A 24,576-nucleotide genomic window follows, 5' to 3' on the forward strand; every position below is an offset into this window, starting at 1 on the left:
TTATTAAGAGGGTGACCACTATTCAGGAGTCCATGAGTTTTATTTATCTATTTTTGGTGTAGAACGGAAGCACTTTTAATATTAGTATTGACAAGTGGTATAGTAGAAGGGAGTGTTTTGACAGGAATTGGAACTAATTATAGTAGGTGCTTGTTACTGAACAGGATTGAATTTTCTGATCTCTTTCCTTCATATGTTAAGGATAACTTGATATATGAAGAATTAAAATGATACTAACAAGATTCACTTAATACTTGGCCTGAATTCAAAGAGACAATCCAAAAGATCCTTTCTTTGCTTCCCTCTTTCTTTAAAAAGGTGATCGTGAGGAAAAAAAAAAGAGTGGGGCAGCTAGGTGGCGCTGCAGTGGATAAAGCACCGGCCCTGGATTCAGGAGGACCTGAGTTCAAATCTGGCCTCAGAAACTTGACACTTACTAGCTGTGTGACCCTGGGCAAGTCACTTAACCCCCATTGCCCCGCAAAAAAAAAAAAAAAGAAAAAAGAAATGGGATCAGCCCTGATAATTGATTTTTGAAATGGTTTGCTCCCAATCCTCTGCCCTAAGGCATACTATTTCACAGAATCTCTGTTGCAAAGGAAGTCAGAAGCCATCTAAGTGAAACCCCAATGTGGAAGAGGATCCTTTCCACCATATACCCAATGAGCTTTCATCCAAGCTTTGCTTGAAGACCTCCATAAAGAAGGAACTTACTACTTCCAAAGCCAGCCCATCCTAATTGTTAGGAGAGCTCTGACCTTGGTTTGAATTTGTCTCTGTCTTTGTCTCTGTCTCTCTCTCTCTCTCTCTCTCTCTCTCTCTCTCTCTCTCTCTCTCTCTTTCTTTCTCTCTCTCTCTCTCACACACACACACACACACACACACACACACACATGCACACACAAGCTACGTGATCTTGAACTAGTGTTTGATCTCTTCAGTGCCCCAGGTAACTCTGAGTTATTGGAGAATTGCTGATCTGCATCAGTGCTGTTGAGATCACTGGCCCAAAGCTGAATTGTTCGGAAGCTTTCCCTGACGTCAGGTCTAAGTATGGTTTTCTGCTACTTCTACTCTTAGTTCTGCCCTCTGGGGCGAAGCAGAACAAGTCTGAAGCTTTTCCATGTGACTACCTTTTAAATACTTGAAGAAAACTCTTCTAAGTTTTCTCTGGGTGAATACACAAGGATTTCCTTGTGAAGGATCTGTAATTTCCTTAGCATGGAAACCTCCCAGTGTGGGAACAACATTTCAGCAATTTCTCTACTAAATCCTAGAGAGTTGCCTGATGTGTTAAATGACTTGCCTAGGGTTAAAATAGGTAGTGTCAGAGAGGAGGTTTGAACCCAGGTCTTCTTGACTTTATGCCCAACTTGTTCACTACACAAAACTACCACTAATGGAAGAATATTGGTTTTTGGAAGGTAGCCTTAGTTTCAGGGAGAAGGTTAGGGTGAGTAAAAGCACAGGTTCCCAAATATAATCCAATCTTTTTTCTCCCTTTTCCATTCTGGGTCTAGAGTGAGCTCTATGACTTATTTAGCCAACTGTATATCATGGTATGAATAATAAGCATTATTTATCCACTTGGTTTTTCCTGTGTGGATAGTTAGACTAAGTTAATTGAGATATTATAGCTCTCCATAAGGCTCTGAAATATTCTAAGGTTTGATGTAATCAGCACAATGTCATCTATAAACAATATCTCAAGGACCTTATCATATGTAGAGTCCCTCTTCCATTTTGATTCTGTGCTGGACATCTTCCATGAACATGGTAAGCCCCTTTGGGCTAAGTCTAATTATTTCATGCCTTACTTGATACTTCTTCTTGAAGGGGAGTCAAATAAAATTATCCCTGTGGTTCAGTCATAAGGCAAGGATGGGAAGAGAGATACTTTGCTGGAGAAGTATTTTGAAGTACTATTTCATTCCAAAGAAGCAATATTGCAGGTCACCCAAAATTTGGCAATGAACATGGCAGGCATTATTAGGTATTATTTACTAGTAGCTATATAGGGAAGCAGTGATAAGATATTAAGAGAACAAGATACAACTGAAAGAACAGGTGGGCCAGTCATGTGAGAGCAAGGGATAACCAATGGATAGCCTATGGTGCTCAATTGCTATCTACCCTAGGTTGAAATTTTGACAAAATTTCATGTCAAGTAGATCCCCTCTGGAGGATTTGTGGGAAGATATGGCGAGACTTGTCTGAGATGAGAAGGTATTGATGGATTGTGATCTCTGCCACATCAATGAAATCATGGAGACACCATAGTGATCAATGGACCAACATACATTTATTATTCTTTATTACTATGCGTCAGGAACTATATTACTGTCTTGACTCACTGAGCTCATCTTTTCAAATGAACTGTTTGTGGCCTAGCCATACCTTCCCCATCTTATACTTGTAAAACTTAAGAAGTTATCTTTTTTTTTTTAACTTTTTTGGGGGGGGCAGGGCAATGGGGGTTAAGTGACTTGCCCAGGGTCACACAGCTAGTAAGTGTCTGAGGCTGGGTTTGAACTCAGGTCCTCCTGAATCCAAGGCTGGTGCCTTATCCACTGTGCTGCCTAGCTGCCCCGGAAGTCATCTTTTTTAAACTCAAGCATAAAACTTCCTATTGACTCATTACTGAAGTTCATCTTATTCACTTTGGCCCAACACTCTAGCCCAGGGGACTGGAAAGCTAAGAATGATTTTTTTTTACGTTTTTAAATAAGATTTTATTGTATCTAAAAATGTCAAAATCATTCTTATCCCATAGGCTGTACAAAACAAGCAAAAAGCTGGATTTTTTTGGCCCTTGGCCTTCATTTAATGACCCCTGTGCTAGCCTTTGGAGATTTTTTTTTATTCTTTCTATCCTTTGACATATCACCTATCCCTCCTAGCTTTGCATTATTACTTGGGCTTAATACCTGGAAAGTACTTAAAAATGCTTGCTGATCCATTAATGATTGTGCTTTCATCTCAGTCACTGATAAAAGTTTTGAATGGTACAAGGCTAAGCATGGATCCTTGGGCCCTTTACTAAAGACCTTCCAGTTGGACATCAGCTCATTAATAACTGTTTTTCAGGTCCAACTACTCAACTGATTTTAAGTCCACTTAGCTCACATGTAAAGTTCCATCATTTCCACAAGAATAACATGAGACCCTCTTCAAAATTATTAGCCAACATGTATGTGCATAGTGCTTGGGGGGGGCGGGGCGATGAGGGTTAAGTGACTTGCCCAGGGTCACACAGCTAGTAAGTGTCAAGTGTCTGAGGCCAGATTTGAACTCAGGTCCTCTTGAATCCAGGGCTGGTGTTTTTTCTACTGCACCACTTAACTGCCCCTGTGCATATGGCTTTAAAAAAAGTTCACAGAGCACTTTAATATTCATTTCCTCATTTGATCTTCATTATACTTCCCACTGATATTATTATACCCCTTTGTGGTGAAGTAGATAGGGCATTGGATTGGATTTAGCAGTTCAAAGCCTGCTTCTGCCATATAGACATATATACACATATACTAGCTGTATGACCCTGGAAAATTTACATACCTGCTCTTAGCTTCATCTTACTCACATGTAAAATGGGGATAATAATGGTATGTAGTTCCCAGTGTGGTTGTGAAGATCAGACATGCTAATGTATATAAAGTATCCTATAGAAATGCTAGCTGTTATTATGTTTAAGTTAGACAACTTGCCTATGGTCTCAGTGTCAAATGTGAGACTTAAGCAGGTCTCTCTGGATGCCAAGTCCAGCACTCTTTCTATTCTATTATCTTTTTCCAAATTATTTACATTAGATGCAAAAATTGAGTTATATATTTGCATATAGCATGTCCCAAAAGTCTTAGTGCAGTCTTAAGCTATTAAAAGCATCAAACCTGGGGGGCAGCTAGGTGGCACAGTGGATAAAGCACTGGCCCTGGATTCAGGAGTACCTGAGTTCAAATCCGGCCTCGGGCACTTGACACTTACTAGCTGTGTGGCCCTGGGCAAGTCACTTAACCCCCATTGCCCCGCACAAAAAAAAAAAAAAAAAGCATCAAACCTCCTGCCCCAACACCCCCCCCCAAAAAAAGAAACCAAAGTGGGGCAGCTAGGTGGCTCAGTGGATAAAGCACTGGCCTTGGATTCAGGAGGACCTGAGTTAAAATCCAACCTCAGACACTTGACACTTACTAGCTGTGTGACCCTGGGCAAGTCACTTAACCCTCATTGCCCTGCCTCCCCCCCTCCCCCCAAAAGCATCAAACCTTAAGCCTTTTGAGCTTATCTGACAGCCAGGGAAATGTAGCATATTTGGAATTGAAAGTAAAGTAAGAGCTAGCAACACTTTTCTTCTTGCTGTTGGTGCCAGGCAGTAATGGCTGCGTTTCCCCCACCCCCTTCGTCCTACCACGCAGTAAATAACATAATTCTAATGCCTAGCTTCAAATGCTTCTATCACTCCTGTGGCTTTTCCTCTTCTGTTCTGTGGCATTTGAGAAAGAAAAACAGCAGGAGGGAGGATGGTTACCTGAACATCACTTAAGCTTAGTAACCCTGAGGACTCCCTGTATCTCTTTGGCATATCACATGAGGATTGAAGCCCCAAAGGGGTATATGTGTGAATTATGTCGATTTTTGCTCCGGTTTACAATTGCCAGTGCTTATTCCAAATTTCTAATGAAAACCTAACCAAAATGCAAGGAATTTACAGTGATGGGAATTACATTTGTTAGGCTATAGTCCCATGCTACCTTGTATGACTAAGTTTGTCATTGGGTTCCTGGCATCTAAGTAAAACAGCTTCAAACTCACTAAGGCAGATGTTCAGGTAATTGGAAAAATTCGTGTCCTTTTTTGTCTTCATGTACCTAAACGGAAGATTGATATTTGCCACCACGGAACTACATCCAAGAGGCTCATGAGACTGGAGGGGGCATGTAAGGAGAAATCTATTATGTTGGCTCTAGATGAAGTTACTGAAGACAGAAATCACTGAGTCATACAATTATAGAGCAGGAAGGGACCTTAAAGATCATCTACAGTTGGCCAAGGAAGGGAAATGAGACCCAAACAACTTGCCCAAGATCACAAGTTAGTGGCTAAAATTGTCACAGAAACTAGGTCTTCTGACTGACCTTAGCCTAATATCTTTTTCCCCCGCAAGTAATCCAGTTCCCTTAGCTTTCCATGGCATGTTTTAGGAACAAAGAGGAACTGGATTTTGGCCCTGATTCCTTCCCCCTCCCAACCCCCCAGTTGGTTTTGGTCTTCCATTCATTCTTCATTCTGTGATTCATTCCCTAAATTTTTATTAAGTCCCTACTCTGTGACAGGACCTATGCTAAGTCAAAGGATGCAAAGTCAAAAACAAGTCCCTGACCTCAAGTAAGTAGAAAACAACAGGCATACAGGTAAATAGGAAAGAGATACAAAGTGCTTTTCTAAGGGGAGAGCTCCAAAAACATGGGAGATAAGTCTAATGTTGTTGTTCATCCTTCGTTCTTGAAGAGGACTAGTGACATCATGGGGTGGTGTCTTGACTTGTGTATGAATTGGATTTAAGTGAGGCAGAGCTGGAAAAAGTTGTTAGCCTCACTCTCCCCTCCAGAGCCAAGCGTTGAAGGAAGCCAGAGAGTCTAAGAGATGGAAGAAGAGCAAGTGCATTCCAGGTAGGGGGGACAGCCAGTGCAAAAGCATAGCGAACTTGATTATGTAACTCAGTAATGTACTTAACATTTAATATCTGGTATCATGGCTCTCTCTGTTGGTGGCTTTTCTCCATAAGATTCATTAATCTCTTTAAATGCACAAATCACATATTATGTCTCCCCCAACACAAAACATAGTATTCTGCACAGTGGAACACTTCATGTTTGCATTTATCTCACTTGGAAATGGGTGTATTTCATGTCAATAGGTTATTAAAGCCTCTTCTTTGTAGCCCCATTTAAATTTAACTCTGTTATAGCTCAATGAGTTACATGGACAATTAATCATGTATGAAGACACTACAGGGAGTAACGTCTGGGTTTGAACTTTGTCTTTGTGTCAAAAGGCAGTCAAGTCTCATGTAACATCGAAAACCTTATAGAAATCGTGTTTTAGTAGCGTGAAACCTGCCCAGTGAGACGTATCGAAAATGGATTCTGTGCTAAATAACTTTAGCTCAAGGGTACTGAAACTCATTTTATTTGCTAACTTCCACATTTGAAGTGGCAAATTTGAGCAACAATACAAGTTGGCATACTGAAATTCTTCAAAATCTTTGTAAGGTTGGGATGGGATATAGGAAAAGTGCTGGTTCCCCATATGACTAGAGAAGGTCAGGAAAGCCACCACCTAGTAGAGATTAGTGACCTCTTTCCCCACATTCCCCTCTAGCTATGGTTGCCATATTTTTTCTTTTTTTAATTTAATATTTTATTTTTCTAATTACATGTAAAAAATTTTTTAACATTCATTTTTTACAATATTTTTTAAAATCTTAGTTTTGCTACCATATTTTAAAACAGAAATGTTTCCCTTTTTTTCTTTTTTTGTTGTTGTTTTTTGTTTTTTGGGTTTTTTGGGTTTTTTGCAGGGCATTGAGGGTTAAGTGACTTGCCCAGGGTCACACAGCTACTAAGTGTGAAGTGTCTGAGGTCGGATTTGAACTCAGGTCTTCTTGAATCCAGAGCTGGTGCTTTATCCACTGTGCCACCTAGCTTCCCCCAGGGGAGCAGGTTTCTAAAAGTGGCTAGGTGGTGCAGTGGATAAAGCACCGTTCCTGGACTCAAGAGTTCCTGAGTTCAAATCCGGCCTCAGACACTTGACACTTACTAGCTGTGTGACCTTGGGCAAGTCACTTAACCCCAATTGCCCTGCAAAAAACAAACAAAAACCAAAACAAACAAATAAAAAAAACTTAGAAAAAAAATGTCCATCTAAAAGGTAAAATAAAAACCCAACACCTTTTACAGTTGGTATTAAAGTAAGATACACAGTGGTGTAGTGGCTGGCTTTAAAGTCAGGAAGACCTGGATTCAAATTTTGCCTATGACACATATTGACTGTGTAACCCTGAGCAAGTTACTTAGCTCTTCAGTGCCTCAAGACACATCTATTAGACTATAGAATTGCTCATCTGTGACAGTGGAGGGAGTCTTTCCACATCAAAGATATCTCCCTCCGCCACCCAAAAAAAAAAAAGAAAAGAAAGAAAGAAAGAAAGAAAAAGAAATTGTAGTCTTTTCACTAGCTTAGAAATTTAGTGGGTTCAACAACCTCTCTTCCCAAAGGTGTTAGATATAAATTAAACCTCTTTCTTTCTTTCTTTCTTTCTTTCTTTCTTTCTTTCTTTCTTTCTTTCTTTCTTTCTTTCTTTCTTTCTTTCTTTCTTTCTTTCTTTCTTTCTTTCCTTCTTTCTTTCTTTCTTTCCTTCTTTCCTTCTTTCTTTTTTGCAGGGCAATGGGGGTTAAGTGACTTGCCCAGGGTCACACAGCTAGTAAGTGTCAAGTGTCTGAGGTCGGATTTGAACTCAGGTGCTCCTGAATCCAGGGCTGGTGCTCTATCCACTGCAGTGCCACCTAGCTGCCCCTAAATGAAACCTTTCTAACGGCTGAGATCTTTTACCTAAGAAAAAAATTACTTTCTTTAATGTGACTTGGCTGATATTTGTCATTCCTTTTATATCTCGTTTCTGTAGAAAAATCCTCTGTTTTCCTCATTTTTATTTAATATGTTTTACGACAGAGACAACTGAAAGCGGATGCTAAAAGAGCTATTGGGAAGCTTCAGCTGCGGGCTCTGAAACATGGAGACAAGGTACTTGGAATGTTTTGAATTGCTATTGTTATTTAAAGTATCACTATGGAAACCCTGAAGCAAGTTCCATTTTCTACCAAAGCATCCCTGAACATTGACATTTATTAAGTCTTAAGTGTTTCCTGAGAGGCCACCTGGATCCTAGCTTCTTAAACTATGGGTCCAGACCCCACATGTGGTCATGTAACTGAATGTGGGGAGTGGGGGGAAATTTGGCAACAGTAAAAGGGTTCTGAATGTGCAACGACTTGTATGTATGTATGCACACACACATATATACAACTATATACCTATATATACCCAGGGACGCATAAAACTTTCTTGGGCGAAAAGGGGTTTGGAGTAGAAAAAGTTTAAGAAGCCCTGTAACGGATATGGAGGGGTAGCCAGTCTTGAAGTTAGGGAAACCTAGTTTTAAGCCCCACCCCGTGTATGTGCTAATTGTATGACCATGGGGAAATCACTTAACCTCTCAGTACTTCTGGCTACTCTCTAAATCATTGGTCTTTATTGGTAGAGGGAGTTTCTACACCAGGAGTTCCCTGTACCCATGAAATCATAGCTCCAGGACAAAAGTATGTCCTCATCTTCTCATCAAACTTGGATGACAACTTTTCAGGGGGTAGAATAGCTAGTCCTAAGCTAGCACTGATTAATCAAAAAGTTCCCCATTAGAAATTGAGGGGGCAGCTAGGTGGCACAGTGAATAAAGCACCAGCCCTGGGTTCAGGAGGACCTGAGTTCAAATCTGGCCTCAGACACTTGATTCTCACTTAGCTGTGTGACCCTGGGCAAGTCACTTAACCCTCATTGCCCTGCCCCCCCCCCAAAAAAAAAGAAAGAAAAAAAGAAATTTGAGTAGACTTCCTATAAAAGGATTTTTATGGATTACAACTCATACTAAAAGATCAAGGGAAGTCTTAAAATCCATGCCAAATGTTGCTTTAGTTGTTACCTCTTTGGTTGACCCAAATGGGCATGCCGTTTGAAAATTTGCTGGTCTATATATATATAATGGGTATCTTATCTCTTGCCTTCTTAATGGGTAGAGGAAGGGGTGGAGGGAGGGAAAGAATATAGAACTGAAATTAAAAGTGAAAAAGAAAAGAAAATTTACTGGTCTAGTTGGGATTTGTAAATTTGATAGTCCCTTGATGATGTTTCTTCTGTTGTGTTTCCCTTTCCTAGAAGAATTTGTGCCAGTTATACAGGTTATATTCTGATTTGATGGATTTTAAAAATTCAAAGTCCTACCAATATAATAAATATTAGAGAACTAGAGAAAATAATAAATTTTTTTTGAAGAAACAAAAGGTCTAAAATCTTATGAAGGAAAAATGGGGAAAAGTAGGAATGAAGAGAGTTTTATACTATCCAGCCATGATACTGGTCAAAAACATACAAATGTAGATCAATGGATAAGATAGATAAACAAAACCCAGAAACTGTCAAGCACAGTAATCCAACATCTAGTAAACCCAAGAATATAGGTGGTTTATTTGGGAAAGGACTCCCAGGAAATCTGGAAAGCAGTTTACCAAAAATTAGGTCAAGTCAGCTTCTCACATGATATACCCCCAAACACATCAAAGGTCACATCATAAAAAAATTAACAGATATCTTTCAAAACTATGGTTAGGGAAAAATATTAACCAAGGGATATATAGGTGATCATAAAAGACAATTTTTATTACATACCCTCCCAAAACTGTTGCAAAAACAAAACCATTACATCTATTGGGAAAACATCTTTGCATCTGATAAAATTCCACTATCCAAGATATATAGGAAATTGATTCAAATATATAAAGCCACCATCAATTCCTCTTTTTTCCTTTTTTTTTGGGGGGGGGTGAGGCAATTAGGGTTAAGTGACTTGTCCAAGGTCACACAGCTAGTAAGTGTCAAGTGTCTGAGGCCACATTTGAACTCAGGTCCTCCTGACTCCAGGGCCGGTGCTCTATCCACTGCACCACCTAGCTGCCCCACCATCAATTCCCCAACAGTCATCAAGGGAGATGAACAGTTTGCAGCAAAAGAAATGTTAACTATCAGCCACCATATGAAAAAATGCTACAGATTACTAATAATAAGAAAAAAATAGAAAAAAATTTGGAACTGATAAAGAAGTGACTAAATTGTTCATGTGCTATTGGGTCCTACACCCAAAAGAGAGCAAAAACAGAGGGAAAGGGGCAGCCAAGTGGCATGATGAAGAGAGCACCAGCCCTAGAGGACCTGAGTTCAAATCTGGCCTCAGACACTTATTACCCATGTAACCCTGGGCAAGTCACTTAACCCCAATTGCCTCCCCCACCCAAAAAAAAAAAAAACAACACAGAGGGAAAGGCATATGTGTGTATGTATATATGTACGTATATACATATGTATATATACACACTTACATTCAAAATATTCATGCTATCACTTTTGTAGTAGTCACAAACTCAAAACAAAGTAACCATTTGGGAAACTGAATTAACAAACTGATATTTGTGCTGTAAGAAATGACAGTGCAGTGGATAAAGCACCGGCCCTGGATTCAGGAGTACCTGAGTTCAAATCCGGCCTCAGACACTTGACACTTACTAGCTGTGTGACCCTGGGCAAGTCATATAACCCCCAGTGCCCTGCAAAAAAAAAATGACAAATATGAAGAATTAAGAGAAACTTGGGAAGCTTTATTTGAATTAATGCAAAGTAAAGTAAGCAAACCCCCAAGAATGATAGGCACACTGACCATAATAATGGAGAGAAAAACAACAGAGACATCAGAATTCAGATCAATGTGATCGCTGACCCATATTGACCCTGAAGGACTGATGTGACTGACTTCTTCTCTTTTCCCCGTGGAGAGGTGGGAGACTCTAAGAATGTACATGGTCATTGTGTCATTTCGCATTTGAATTTGGGGGGCAGGAATGGATTTAGGAAATAATAGTGATGATTTTAAAAAGGATTTTTTGGGTAAAGATAATGAATATCTATAACAATTTCTCTAGGAAACTGGGCCTGATGGAGACAGCTGTGCTGTGTGCATTGAGATATTTAGACCAAATGACATCGTGCGCATATTAACATGCAAGTAAGTCTGATTTTCTTTTGTATCCTGGGTAATGATTCTTGGACTGTGCATATTCTCAGAGGGGGCAGGGTGTGAAGGGAGGATAAGACAAATTCTCTCTCTCTTTCTCTCTCCCCCTCTGAGTGTTAGAGTACTGCTCTGGTGGGGTGTATATATACACATATACATAAAATGTATGCATGTGTGATCATATGTATATACGTACACACACCACCAGAGTACTACTCTACTTAAGACAAACTAAAAAGTGAGTGCCCATGGGTTGGAGAATTACTAGGGAAAAACGAAGCAAACCCGTGGTATACAAATGGAATGGAATATTTTTATGCAGTAAAAAATGGCAAATAGGAGAAATTCCAATTCGTGGCATGAGTTGGGTGAGCCAGCAATGTATGGTGAAGTGAGCAGAATTATAACTATGTATACGATGACTGCAGTAATGTACATGAAAAGATCAGTAAAGGGAAGTGAGACTGAATAATCGAAGGGTCAATAAAAGCTTGGCAGAGAATCAGATAGAAGTTTGCAGAGAGGCAGAGAACTACTAGGGCAGAATGATGGCTGCATAGGCAAGTGTGTTAGGGCTTACTTGTTTTTCTTGGTTACAAGGGAGGGTTCAGTCTAGAGGAAGGTGAGGGTTTGGTCCCTACCCACCCACCCAGATGCCTGTGATGTAAAGGGAAAAGGAGGGAAGCTAGGTGATGCAGTGGATAAAGCACTAGCCTTGGATTCAGGAGGACCTGAGTTCAAATCTGGCCTCAGACACTAGACACTTACTAGCTGTGTGACTCTAGGCAAGTCACTTAACCCTCACTGCTCCACAAAACAAACAAACAAAATATTCCTTTAACCCTTGGGGGCAGCTAGATAGTGCAGTAGATAAAGCCCTGGATTCAGGAGGACCTGAATTCAAATTCAACTTCAGACACTTGACACTTACTAGCTGTGTGACCCTGGGCAAGTCACTTAACCCTCATTGCCCTCCCCCCAAAATATTCCTTTAACCCACGGGTTCTTAACCTTTTTTGTGTCCTGGACCCCTTTGGCAACCTGTGGGAAGCCTATGGCTCTCTTATCAAAATGGTGGTTTTAAATGCATAAGATAGAGGAAATTAAAACATACTGAAAAAAAGGAAATTAAACATATCAAAATACCATTATCAAAATGTATATATTATAAATAGTATTTTTTTTCTAATTACACAAGGCTAGTTTTCAACATCTATTTTTTTTCTTTTTTCTTTTTTGTTTTGCGGGGCCATGGGGGTTAAGTGACTTGCCCAGGGTCACACAGCTAGTAACTGTCAAGTGTCTGAGGCCATATTTGAACTCAAGTTGTCTTGAATCCAGGGCCAGTGCTTTATCCACTGGGCCACAGAGCTGCCCCCTCAACATTAATTTTTTTTATAAGCTTTTGAGTTCCACATTTTTCTCCCTCCTTCCCTGCTCCCAAAGCCAGCAAACAATCTGATATAGGTTATACATTACAATCATGTTAAACATTATTGCCACATTAGTCATGTTGTGAAAGAAGAATCAGAACAAAAGGGAAAAACAGAAAAAACAAAGAACAACAAAAAAGTGAATAGTCTGCTTCCATTTGCATTCAGACTCCATAGTTCTTTCTCTGGCTGTGGACATCATTTTCCATCATGACTTTTTTGGAATTGTCTTGAATATATCTATTGATATATACACATACACATACATATATATATAAATAATACAAATATATAAATAATATAAATTTTATACATATATATATATATTTAAAGTTCACTGAGCCCAAATTAAGAACCCTGGATTTAGCCTGACTTCTACCTGGGAAAATATGTTAACATATAGAAAAAAAAATTCTAAGCACAAAAGTCAATATAATAATATTGTGCATCTATATAGCACTCTAAGGTTTGCAAAGCACTTTACACATATTATCTCATTTGATCCTCACAACAACCCTGTGAGGTAGGTGCTATTATTATCCCCATTTTACAGATGAGGAAACTGAGGCAGGCAAGTGCAGTGACTTGGCCAGGCTCACACAGCCAGTAAGTATCAGAGGCAGGATTTGGACTGAAATCTTCCTGACTGTAGACCCAGCACTCTCTGTCCACTAGTCTCTAATGGGTACCACCTAGCCACTCCTATAAATGTTAGCTTTTATTTTTCATATAATATATACTGAACTGACTTTGCATTATCAAGGAAAGACCCTGATTTACATTTCTTGACAGCTTTGAGGACAGTTTATTTTGGCTCACTTTTGTAATCACATTCCATCTATCTTCAGCTAAGTCCAGTTGACAAAAAAAACAGGTTCTAAGGATTTCATTATCTAAGGGGTTTGGTAATGCTCTACTTTACAACTAGGGGATGTTGGGCCCAGTTACCTCATACAAAGTAGCCCTGGGTTAGCCTTTTTGCTGAGTGAATAGCTCATTTTGAAACTACAGGGAAGAGAATTTTTTGTATGCAGAACTCAGAGGAAATTTCCCGAGTTTACCTGGACTCCTCCATAGATAATAATGCAATGATTACATTATTGCATTAGAGAATGCACTATAAAAGGAGAAAATGGCAGACAGGGAGCATATACCAAAGAAAATGATAACGAAAGCTAGTTTGGATGTTTAGTGATAGATGGAGGCACAGTGCTTTTGAGTTTGGGCAATTGAATGATGAGATATTTCTTTTTATCACGTAGCCATCTTTTCCATAAGACCTGTATTGACCCTTGGCTCTTGGAACACCGGACTTGCCCTATGTGCAAATGCGATATCCTCAAAGCTTTGGGGGTTGAGGTAAATAAACCTTACATTTTACATGCCAATAAAGTGAAGGTATTTGCTACAAATGTACTTGGGCTGCAAAGAAAATACTATCTTTATTCTTCCCCTGTCTTGAGTATTAGATGTAGACTGTTTATCTTTGAGCAAATGTAAAAATCTTAAAAGCATAAAGAAAAAGATCCCTGCTGATTTGTTCTCCTCCCTCCCTAAGGGAACATGGAGTTCAGTCAAAATGTGTAGCATTTTCCTGGTGACCTGAGAGGGTGGTGGGAGCTAAGTATGATGAGGACCCGGCTTTCAGAACGATCTGAACCATTCCTACCATTTCTCTCTCACTAGCTGGCCTGGCTAATTTACCATCCAATCCAATTATACGTCTTCTTTCTTACCTTTTGCGGACCCAATTTTCTGGTTGATTATAGTGTATTTAGATGTCTGTCATCTGAAGAAAAAAGAAAAGATAATGATGATCATTTGTCCACTACATGTACAACTACGTGAAGTCTGATTTTTTTTTTTAAATGTTTGCATGCTCTCTGAAGGCTGATGTTGAAGCGGGAACCGTGTCGTTCCAAACCGCTGGATCCAACCCTAACATCAATGGGTCGCCAGAATCTTATTCCCCTCGCGAAGAGGACAGCCACAGCGAGACTGCCTCTTCTGGGTATGCTTCGGTCCAAGGTGCAGATGAGCCACCTGTGGAGGAGCGTGCTCAGTCCCAGAGCAAGTATTAATTCGGGTTCCTTCTCAAGCATCAGAGAGGCCCCCCCCCCTCCAAGGCAACTCACTCTTTACTGCATACGCTGCCCACTAACCCCTGCTTTATGGGCGCATGCCATAATTTTTTTTTTTAATTGGAGAGTGAGCCTAATGTAAAACACCCACTTCCACCCACCTCTACATGCACGTACGCGCGCGCACACACACACACACACACACACAAATATAGAAATATATGAAATTAATTGAAGACAATTGAAAGATCAGTATTTCTACCATCACAGCAAGAGCTTAGCTTTATTTCCATGGTGATAAACTAGGCTTTCACAGCATTCTCTCCCTCATTCAAACCTTCATAACAAAGCTATGGAGACAAAGATTCTTATCTCCTTTCCCCCCCCCAGATAAGACAGTTGAGGCCCAGGGAAGCTAAGTGACTTGCTCTAGGTCCGACAGCTCCTCGGTGGCAGTCTCGAACCCTGGTCTTTTGACTCTTAAATAAAATGTTGTTTCTCTTGCATTGAAATGCCAAAGGAATTGTTATGAGGTTCCTCTCTATGAGAAGACCTGCCCCTTGATGCATTTAAATTTTGGTTTCCAGGTCATTAACTATGTGCAAGAGAAACTTGTACAGAGAAACTTCAGTGTTAATTTACAGGCATTTACAAAGTACCGATTATGTGCCAAGCACTGTGTTGAATGCTGGGAATGCAAAGATGAAATCAGACCCAGTCCATGCCCTCCATCAATCGGTCAATTAACAAGCATTTATTTAAGTGCCTCCTATGTGCTGGGCACTATGTTTGATGCTGGGAATACAAAGATGAAAGCCGACCCAGGCCATGCCCTCGATCAGTCAATCAGTCAACAAGCATTTATTAAGTACCTACTATGTGCCAGGCACTGCACTAGGTGCTGGGGGATGCAAGTACAATGAATGTAATAATGTATGATGTAGGTCTTTACTGAAAGCCTTGAATTATTCAAATTAACCTGGAATTTTGGAATTAATCTTGAAATTCTGAAACAAAACAGCTATTGGACAACAAGAGCTGCAAAGCCATCAGTTTTCCCTTTATCTAAATCTTTGGTGTCCCTCTAAACAGCAATGGCTCCTTTTCTAAGAGCCATATAGAAATTGGGTTTGAATCCATTGATGTTTTCTTAAAAGACTTCAGTGGAAATACTGCCTTGGGAGAGAGAGAATTTCTACTTCAGCTGATTCTGTCCCAGCTCTAGTAAAGCTTTGTTGATTGTTCTGAAGAATTCTAATAAAATAAGTGGTTCTGCCCACCAAAGTAAATTGGAAACCCTTGATGACTGATGATTGTTTGACTTCCCAGCTTGGGAGAATGGCAGGCATAAAAGAAAGGACACAGGGAAACAAAAATGGGCAAGGTTGGGTGATTCCATTGATTGATATTTCATAAGCTCAAAATACTATTTAATCAGTACATTTAAAAAAAAAGACTTTTTCACTGAAACTATGGGATGGGATGGGACCATCTGGGACTGGACCTGTGATTTCATTGATGTATGAATGAATGTATGATGAAATAACTCCTTTTACCAATGCAGGTTGGTACCCCTCTCTGCAATTTACAGTCTTAGAGATTTTCCAGAGCACTGAGTGCTTAAGTGACTCATCCAGGGTCACTCGAACCCATGTTCCCTGGGCTCTGAGGCTGGCTTTCTATCTACTATAACATGTTGCCTTTCACTGAAACTCTAACTGAGATTTATTTCCAGCCTATGATAATGAATTTCTTTGACAGGGATAACTTCATCATTGTTATTTAATTTTGACTGTGTCCTATAGAGAAGACCAGATTTTCATGACAGAGATACAGAGAGAGAGGAGAGGAGTGGGGGAGTGGGGTGAATGTTTGGTGCAGATCTGGTATAAACAATTGCTCTGACCTGTCATTCTGAATCTCCAGTTTGGGTGCCTTGCACATAAATCATGCCCATCATGGTCAGTTTGTAGCATTTGGTTTCCACATGCTATTGGCCTCATGGATGGCCATTCAACAAGTAATTGACCTCCTGTAAGCCATTGTACTTTGCAACAGGAGAGAATATAGAAAAAAAATGGCATAGCCCCTGACTTTGGGAGATTATGGTTTAAATGGAAAAGCATTTGCAAACAAAACAAAAAACCTGAAAAAGTCCACATTACTACTGAGAGGAGATGTGGAAAAGGAGAAAAGAAGAGGGAAGTAAGGCATAGTGTGATATGTCCTGTTTTGGGGAAAGCAGATTTCAAGGAGAGCTAGATAGGATCCCATGGCCTTACATTTGGCCTGAGTTAGCTCAGGAGCAATGGGCCACTCTCAAGAATACAATTCTGAAAATAGTGAGAAGTAGCTCCAACAGGGAGCTAGTCATAGAGGGATTTGTTTAAAAAGACCACTCTGGATGCAAAAGAAACTCCTGGGCCAAATATGGAAGCAAGGGCAGGGACAGAAGATGAAAGCAGAAGCCTGGCACATGTAAGAACTGGGTCAGAAACAGTCAGGTTCCGAATGAGCCCGGCTGGTAAGAAATGCTAAGAGGACAGTGAAGAGACTTTAAAGTTCTCAGGGAAAAAAAGGAGAATTGATGATATGGCAAAATGACGGCAGAGAGAAAGCAAATCTGATTTGACTTCTGTTTTTTCTGCCAAGTATACTCAGACTAGACATGATAGAACGAGATGGTGCATACTGAGGTAAAACCCAGACAGTGAGGTCAAGTCACAAGGCCCAGATAAATGACATCAGGTTATTGATTTGGACTTGGAAGGGACATTAGAAGTCATCTAAGCCAACCCCCTCAATTTAGAGATGAGGAGACTGAAGCCAAGAGATGTGTAGTGACATATCAAAGGTCACAGCAGTGGCACAGATGGGGTTTGAACCCAGGTCATTGGCCTCCGAATCCGACATATCCCAAAGTACTGAAAGGACTGGTTGATGTGATCTGTTATTTGAGGCGCTGGGTTCAGTGATCTTTGAAAGAGCATGGAGAACCAAGGAGGTACTATAGGACTGGAAAACAAATGCCTCAATCTCGACAAGAAAGGTAAGAGTCCAGGGAGGTTGACTTTGGTTCCTGACAAAGTTCTAGAACATGTTGTTTAAGGAACAGTTTTTGAGTGTATAGAAAAGGAAATTGTGATCATGGTGAGCCAAGATGGCTTCATCCAGAACAGGTCTTGCAAGACTAACTGTATTTCCTTTTTAACAGGGTTACTATAAGACTGGAAAGTCAGTGGAATGCTATGGACCAGGGGTTTCTTAACTTTTTTGGGTCCTGGACCCCTTTAACAGCCTGGTAAAACCTATGCACCCCTTTTTAGAATCAAGTTTTAAAATTCATTTCATAAAATACAAAGGCTTGCAAAAAAAACCCAACAACCCACAGTTATACTAAAATACAGTCATCAAACTATAGGGTTTTTTTAAAAAACCACAAGTTCATGAACCCCAAGCATGGAACTCCTGCTATCAACTTAATTTACCTAGATTTTAGCAAAGTGTCTCATTATGTTCTCATGAACACAATGGAAAGAAGAAAAATTCTGTACTCTGTATTTTAGCCAGAGTGTCTCAGAGACCATTTACATAATATGTCTGTCTGCTTGGAGCGAGGTCCCTGTTTGGCAGATTTTTCCCCTGCTAGTTGGAATTCTTTCTGACCCAAGCAGTGGCCACTTTAGATTTGAGAGAAGTCATGAAAGAAAATACAAAATTATTCCATAACAAAAGTGCGTAGTCTATGCTAGGGTTTTTGTCCCCAGACCAATTATTTTAACCATTCCCTCTAAAGATTCCCCCTCCAGTCTGGTCAAAGGTGTACAAAGTGATGCCTCTCTTGGTTGGAATAAACCAGGAAACATTCCCATTCTTAGTTGGGTCACAAGACTAACGAGATTAGTTTTGGGGAATAAGATCCTTCCCAGAAGTCGAGAAAGTCTTATATTCAGAAGAAGTCTTATTCAAGGAAGACTAATTGGATCTTTGAGGTGAGTCCAAGGACCCAGGGCACTGTCATCCTATTTTTAAAAATATTTTATAACGGAGATCTTGGTTGCATATGCTTCCCCAAGATATAGATAGGAATTTGGAATTGGTCAAATGACCAGACCCAAAGAGTAGTTATCACTGATTTTGATATCAAGTTGGAGTTGAGTTCCCCAGTGATCTGGGCTCAACCCTGAGCTCTTCATAGTATTTTTATCAATGACTCAGATCAAAGGTTAGGTCAAAGTCAGAATCCAAAAAGATCTAGCTGGGAAATTGGAAAAGATGACATTTTTTGAACTTGAATTTCAAAAACAAAACAACTTTACGAACACAATATGCAGCTAGCAAAATGATGTATCTTAAGCACAAATCTGACCATGTCACACCCTTACCCTTTGAATTCCCATGGCTCTCTGTTGCCATGAATATAAAATAGTCAACTTGTCCCTTTTGTTTCTCAAAAAGCCCTTTGCAACCTGGCCCCAACCTGTCTTTCCCAGCCTTGCTATATTGCTCCCCTTCCCACCCTCTATGATCTAGTCAAATTAGCCTTCTCTCTGTTCCTCACTCCAGACATTCTGTCTTCCATCTCCATGCCTTTGTAATGACCATTACCCATGCTTGGAATACCCAACCTCCTCTCCCTGCTTTGTAGAGTCCTCCTAGGCCTTCAAGACTCAGCTCATGTACCACCCTCTTTTCCTGATCCCTCCCAACTGCTGTTACTCACCCTCCCCTAAATCCCTTGTGTTTATTTTGCATATATTCATTGTTTATATTTACATATGTGTGTGTGTGTGTGTGTGTGTATTGTTTCCCCTTCTAGAATGAAAGCTCCAAAAGGAGCAGGGATTGTTTCATTTTTTTTAATGTGTATCTCCAGTGCTTAGCACAGTGTCTAGCACATAGTAGGTCCTTAATAAATGTTTGTTGATTGATCGATCCCAGGTTGAGGAAGGCATGGCTATGAGAAAGATTTGGGGCTTCAGTGGTCTGAGTCAACAGAACCAAATGCAATCATAGAGTGCAGGAAGAAGGATCTGATGTAGAATGAGGGGAGGTAACTCATAGTCCCCTCCCTCCCCCCTCAATGGCCTGAGCAGACGACATCTGGAACATTGGCTTCAGTTCTAGCCATTCCGTTTTGAGAAGGCCATTGAGAAAACGGAGAGAGTTCAGAGTGGGGCAACCAAGATGGTGAAGGACTTCAGTTGATGCCATATGGATCAGTTGGAGGAACTAGGGGTATTTAACCTGGAAAAGAGGAGATCTATGGTAGAGGAGAGTGGGAAGGATGAGAGGAATGATGGCTGGCTCCAAGTATTTGGGTAGGAATTGCAGAGAGGCAAATTTAGGCTAAACATGAGAAACATTTGCTAACAATTTAGAGTCATCCAAAAGTGGAATGGGGAAGTCCCAAGTTCCACAGGATCCTAAGAGGCTCTAGAGGCCAGCTAGTCCAACATTCTCATTTTACAGAGAAGGAAACTGAGGCCCAGGGAGAAGTCACTTGTCTAAATAATTACAAAAATAGAAATAAGTAAATAAATAAGCAAATAGAAGAGTCAGAATTTGAATTCAGGTCTTCAAATCTAGTTTTCTTTCTTCTGTACTTTTGTAAACAGGATCCTTTTTTTTTTTTTAAATAAAAGTATTTTATTATCTTCCAGTTACATGTAAGGATAGTTTTCAACATTTGTTTTCATAGGATTTTTAGTTCCAAATTTTTCCAGGATTCTTTTTTTTAAGTACGTCAGAATAGATGACCTCAGTTTCTTTGTATAGCACCTTACTCTCAGTGCAGCTTTCCAGGACCCCAGGGTCAAGGTTCTTCGTCTCCATAAGCCCCCACCCATGTGTTTACCTCTAATAGTCTGCCAGAGGACACAGCTAGTTCAACGCAAAGGCATGTCATAAAATGGCACAGTAAGAAACATAGCACTAACACACCTCCTACAAATACATACACCATCAGTGAGAAGAGCGGCACATGCGTGGAGGGACTCACCACTGGCGGAAGGGTAACGCAGACCTCTACTGCTGCGGGGCTGGTGATATCTGCCAGGAGCTTCCGCTGGGCCTGCTTCTTACTGGATTCTGCCAGCATGCGGCTCTGCTGCTTTTCTGCTTCTAGCTTCACTTGAAGTCTTTCACTATAGAGTTCTCTTTGCTGTGCTCTCTTAATTCAAAGATGGGATATATATATCTATATATATATCACATATATATGCACATATATCTCACATATATATGCATATATATCACATATATACATATATTTATATAAAATATATCTATATAGACCTCTTTTAAGAGAGCAGTAGCTGGGCCTTGGATCAGCAAAGGACCTGAGGGAGGAAAAACCCAAACAACTCAAACCTTTCAACCTTTCTTCCTTCCAAGGATCTCAAGGCCCTAGGACCCAGCCCTTCAGAACAAAGAATGAGACACTTGTAGCTAAAGTAGTTATTGTCCTCAGCTTCAAGTCTATCTTCCATCTCCCATTCAATTTCCCCATGGTAGGGCTTTGTTCTAGCTCCTGACTCCCATAGGCATTTGATGCATTTCCTCATTTTCATCTCTGAAGGCTAGGTTCTGTCCCTACTCTTTATCCACATCAGGGCTATTAACCTAATAATTACCAAATAGCTCTTGGGGCTCCTGGCTGCCCGGCTTTCTAACTCCAAGCACCCCATCAATCAACAAGCATTTATTTGTCATCATCTATTTATTGTCTCCCATGTAGATGTTTCATGGTACCCTCACAATGTGAGGAGAAAGCGAGGAAGGCCGCCAGCACATTGGGTGGACCCCCCCTGTGGCGAACTTTTGGGAGAACCTGGACCGAGTCTCTCAGGATGGGCAGGAATGGATGAGTTGCGATCTATATCCCTGGAGGGAACTCCTAAATGATGCGATCGCAGATCCATTTGAATATAGACATGAGTCAGAGGGGAAAAGGGCCTAAGAGACAAACCTAAGCCCAGAGGGCAAGATCTTGGTCTCTGCCACCCTCCTAGGAATCCCTTCAAATGTAGTTACTGCCAGCCAGGCCAGCAAAGGCTTTGAGCTCTCCCTTAAACTGCCATCTCTTAAGATTGGGATTTGGTGAGTAAGGGAATAATCAGAGTAAGGTAGGATTAATCAGGTAAAGCTTCTTAGAAGTGCATCTTCTATTTCAGCTTAGATCCAGAACGAAGGAAAAGGTGAAAAAGCCTTGCTAAAGTATGGCATAGGATTGCCCAGTGGTGATCTCTGGGATAAAAATGCCAATTACTGGGCCTGGTATCTAAAGCCATCCCCAAGTCTGATTCCCACCCACCTTTCCAGTCTTATTTCTTATTATTCCTTATTCAATTAAATCAAAACCGACAAGCACTTTTTAAGCACTTAACATGTGCCAGGCACTGTGCTAAGCTCTTGAAATACAAAGAAAGGCAAAAACCTGGTCTCTTGCCCTCAAGGACCTCACATTCTAATGGGGGAGAAGAGATGCAAATACCAATGTAAATCCAGCTGAAATGGAAGCTATTCTCCAAGGGAAGGCTCTAGCAGCTGGGGGGACCAGGAAAGGCCTCGGATAGAAGGTGGGATTTGAGCTGAGTTTTAAAGAAAACCAGGGAATTTAGGAGTCAAAGATGAGGAGGGAGAGCATTCCTGGCATGGGGTATGGTCAATACAAATACCCAGAGGTGGGAGATAGAATTTCATGTGTGAGGAGCAGCAAGTAGGCCAATGTAGCTAGATCATGGGGTCCAGGGAGGGGAGGGAAATATAGGAAGGGGGCAGGTTATGAAGTGCTTTAAATGCCTTACAAATGAGGAAACTGAGGTTCATGGAAGTGAAATCACTTGCCCAAGGACCCAAGGTGATCAACACTTCAATATTTGATCTCATGGGGTTACGCAACAAGGGTACTGGTCACAATCCATCCCATATTCTAATGGAACTGTCTTCTCATAGGACCTTGGTGGGATCTAGGATTTAGAGCCGGAAGGGATTTTAGAGGTTATCTAATCTAACCCTCTCATTTAAACAACCAGCTGCTCCTCAGATGTGTTATGCTGCTCCTATCTTGCCCTCCCACGAGCTTTATCTCAGGCCTGAATCTACTCCCTTCTCAGCATCCTTCAAGGCTCATCTCAGGTGCCACCTCCTCCACCCCCACCCCACCCCCCCAGTTGTTAAAGAACTCTCCTCAAATGACCTTATATCTACTTGCCTCTGTGAGTGTCAGATGGATCTCCAGGTACCACGTAAGGTTCAAGTACCACATAAGGTCTTTGAGGGCATGGCCTCCAGGTACCATGTAAGGTCTTTGAGGGCATGGCCTGCTTCCTTTTTTGGTTCTGTGCGCAATGCTTTGCTCGACATTTGAGTTGAATTTGGAAAAAAGAAATTCTTAACCTTTGGGGCAGTTCTTGCCTGCATCTAACTATGTCTTGGTCGTAAACTTTCCATTTCTTTTCAAAGATGATCATCTTCGTCTAGTCAACCACGACGCAAGTTCTGTGGCAGTGGATGTCCTTCCCCAGCTTGACAACCCCGCATTTGAAGCAGATGAGGCTCCCATTCTTGAGGCTCCCATTCATCCAATTAAGTCCTGAAATGTGTAGCAGTGGAAAACGCAAACCTTTGGTTAAAGATAGAATTGCCAACCAGAGTCCATTTTGCTAATGACCTGGTTTAACATAGCAGCAGGGATACTGGAAATGTTAAGATTATTTAATAGATCACGCTTAAATGGCTCATAATATTTAACCTATTAAACTATCTCATTTTCCACCAGCTCATGTTCACACTTCATAGGTAAGATTCCTCTCAACAGTATGTGATGGAGACTTGCAGTGTTCAAGAGAGCTTTCCAAAGGATTGTTTTTGCATTAGCGACAACTTTCTTGGCAAAAAGCTGGCGTTTAAATGTGGAGCAGCTAAAATGATATAACTTATGGTAGCCCCTTGGCTTTAATTAAAAAAGAAATTCATCAGAGACTATAAAGATATCGGTTTTTCTCCAAATGGTCCTTATTGATCTGATCTTAAAATCAATGCAAGCACTAGATAAATAACTATTTAACGAAATGCCTGCTTTGGCCACGTTAAATTCATAGCCACATAAATTGATTAATTTTCAAATTCAAGTTCAACTTCCATTTGGTAATTTCTGGTACTCAAAAGCAGGTGAAATAGAAATTCACAAGTCAAATTTCTATTACGAGACATAAATGAACTCACCATCAGAATCTGGAAGAATCTGGCATATTATTTACTAGTCAAAATTTTACTAAAAGAAAAGACCCCTTAAGGGAAAAAAATCCAATCCAATTCCACAAACATTCAATTCACATACTGTGTACCCATCCAAAACTTGACTTAGGAGATTTTTTTTAAAAAGCACACTATATAAATTGGCACAAAATTTTAAATATGAGTGTAGGAGAGAATGACAGTCTAGCTATTGGTATATTAATTTTAGTCTGCAAGTATGAGTTTATAAAATGGCTTATGGAGAGAGTGGTTCTTAGAGTCAATTTGACTTCACTGAGTTGAAATTGCGAGATTGAAACTGAAATTCTTTAATGTAGCTATAAGCTTGTTAGACCCATTTTCTTGGAGTTTGGGGGAGAATGGAGAGGACGTCAGGTGCCTTAATATAAAGTTTGCTTCATCCACCAAAGCTAACTAGTGACTTTAAAATGCACTTTATTTTTATTCTCTGTGGCTTAACTTTTACTTTAGAATGTTTCGCTTGTTTTTTAACCCCAGTACTGACGCTTGCAGAACTTCACCAACGAACGTATTTTGTTAGATGTATTTGATATGAATGAAATCATCACATTCTAACTTGATATTGTGATTGAAGTACTGTAAATACGTCCATGATTTGTATTGACTTTCTTGGAAACTAATGTAAATAAGACAATAAAAGTCATAGCATATTAAGTGTTTGTGCCTTCATTGAAAGGAATAATCCTGGGCTCTGGGCCTCCTGGGCCCAGGGCTGGTGCTTTGTCCACTGTGCCACCTAGCTAACCCATGATGATATCTTTTAAAATAGGGTTGAGGGGTAGGAGGAATAGACTAGGGGAGGGGTGAGGGGAGAGGAGGAATGGGGAGAGGTAGCTCACATGAAGGAAACAAGAAAAAAGCCTCTGGAGGGGAGGGGAAGAGGGGG

The 24,576-nt window shown here is 40.5% G+C and overlaps 1 protein-coding gene across 3 annotated transcripts in view; it reads left to right on the forward strand.

Annotated features, from left to right (window-relative positions):
• The window catches only part of RNF128 (ring finger protein 128), a 124,110-nt gene extending 99,779 nt beyond the window's left edge, over positions 1–24,331 (forward strand). For 2 of the 3 annotated variants that reach the window (XM_043974458.1, XM_043974457.1), the window contains exons 3-7: positions 7,729–7,800; positions 10,803–10,885; positions 13,590–13,686; positions 14,217–14,397; positions 22,875–24,331. In XM_043974458.1, coding sequence (XP_043830393.1) covers positions 7,729–7,800; positions 10,803–10,885; positions 13,590–13,686; positions 14,217–14,397; positions 22,875–23,008 — 567 coding nt within the window. In that variant the 3' untranslated portion in view covers positions 23,009–24,331. The remainder of the gene's footprint in view (positions 1–7,728; positions 7,801–10,802; positions 10,886–13,589; positions 13,687–14,216; positions 14,398–22,874) is intronic. The other variant, XM_043974459.1, reaches the window with a different exon arrangement.
• The last annotated feature ends 245 nt before the right edge of the window (positions 24,332–24,576 follow it).

Source organism: Dromiciops gliroides, chromosome X (assembly GCF_019393635.1).
Source record: "Dromiciops gliroides isolate mDroGli1 chromosome X, mDroGli1.pri, whole genome shotgun sequence".
Taxonomy (NCBI): Eukaryota; Metazoa; Chordata; class Mammalia; order Microbiotheria; family Microbiotheriidae; genus Dromiciops; species Dromiciops gliroides.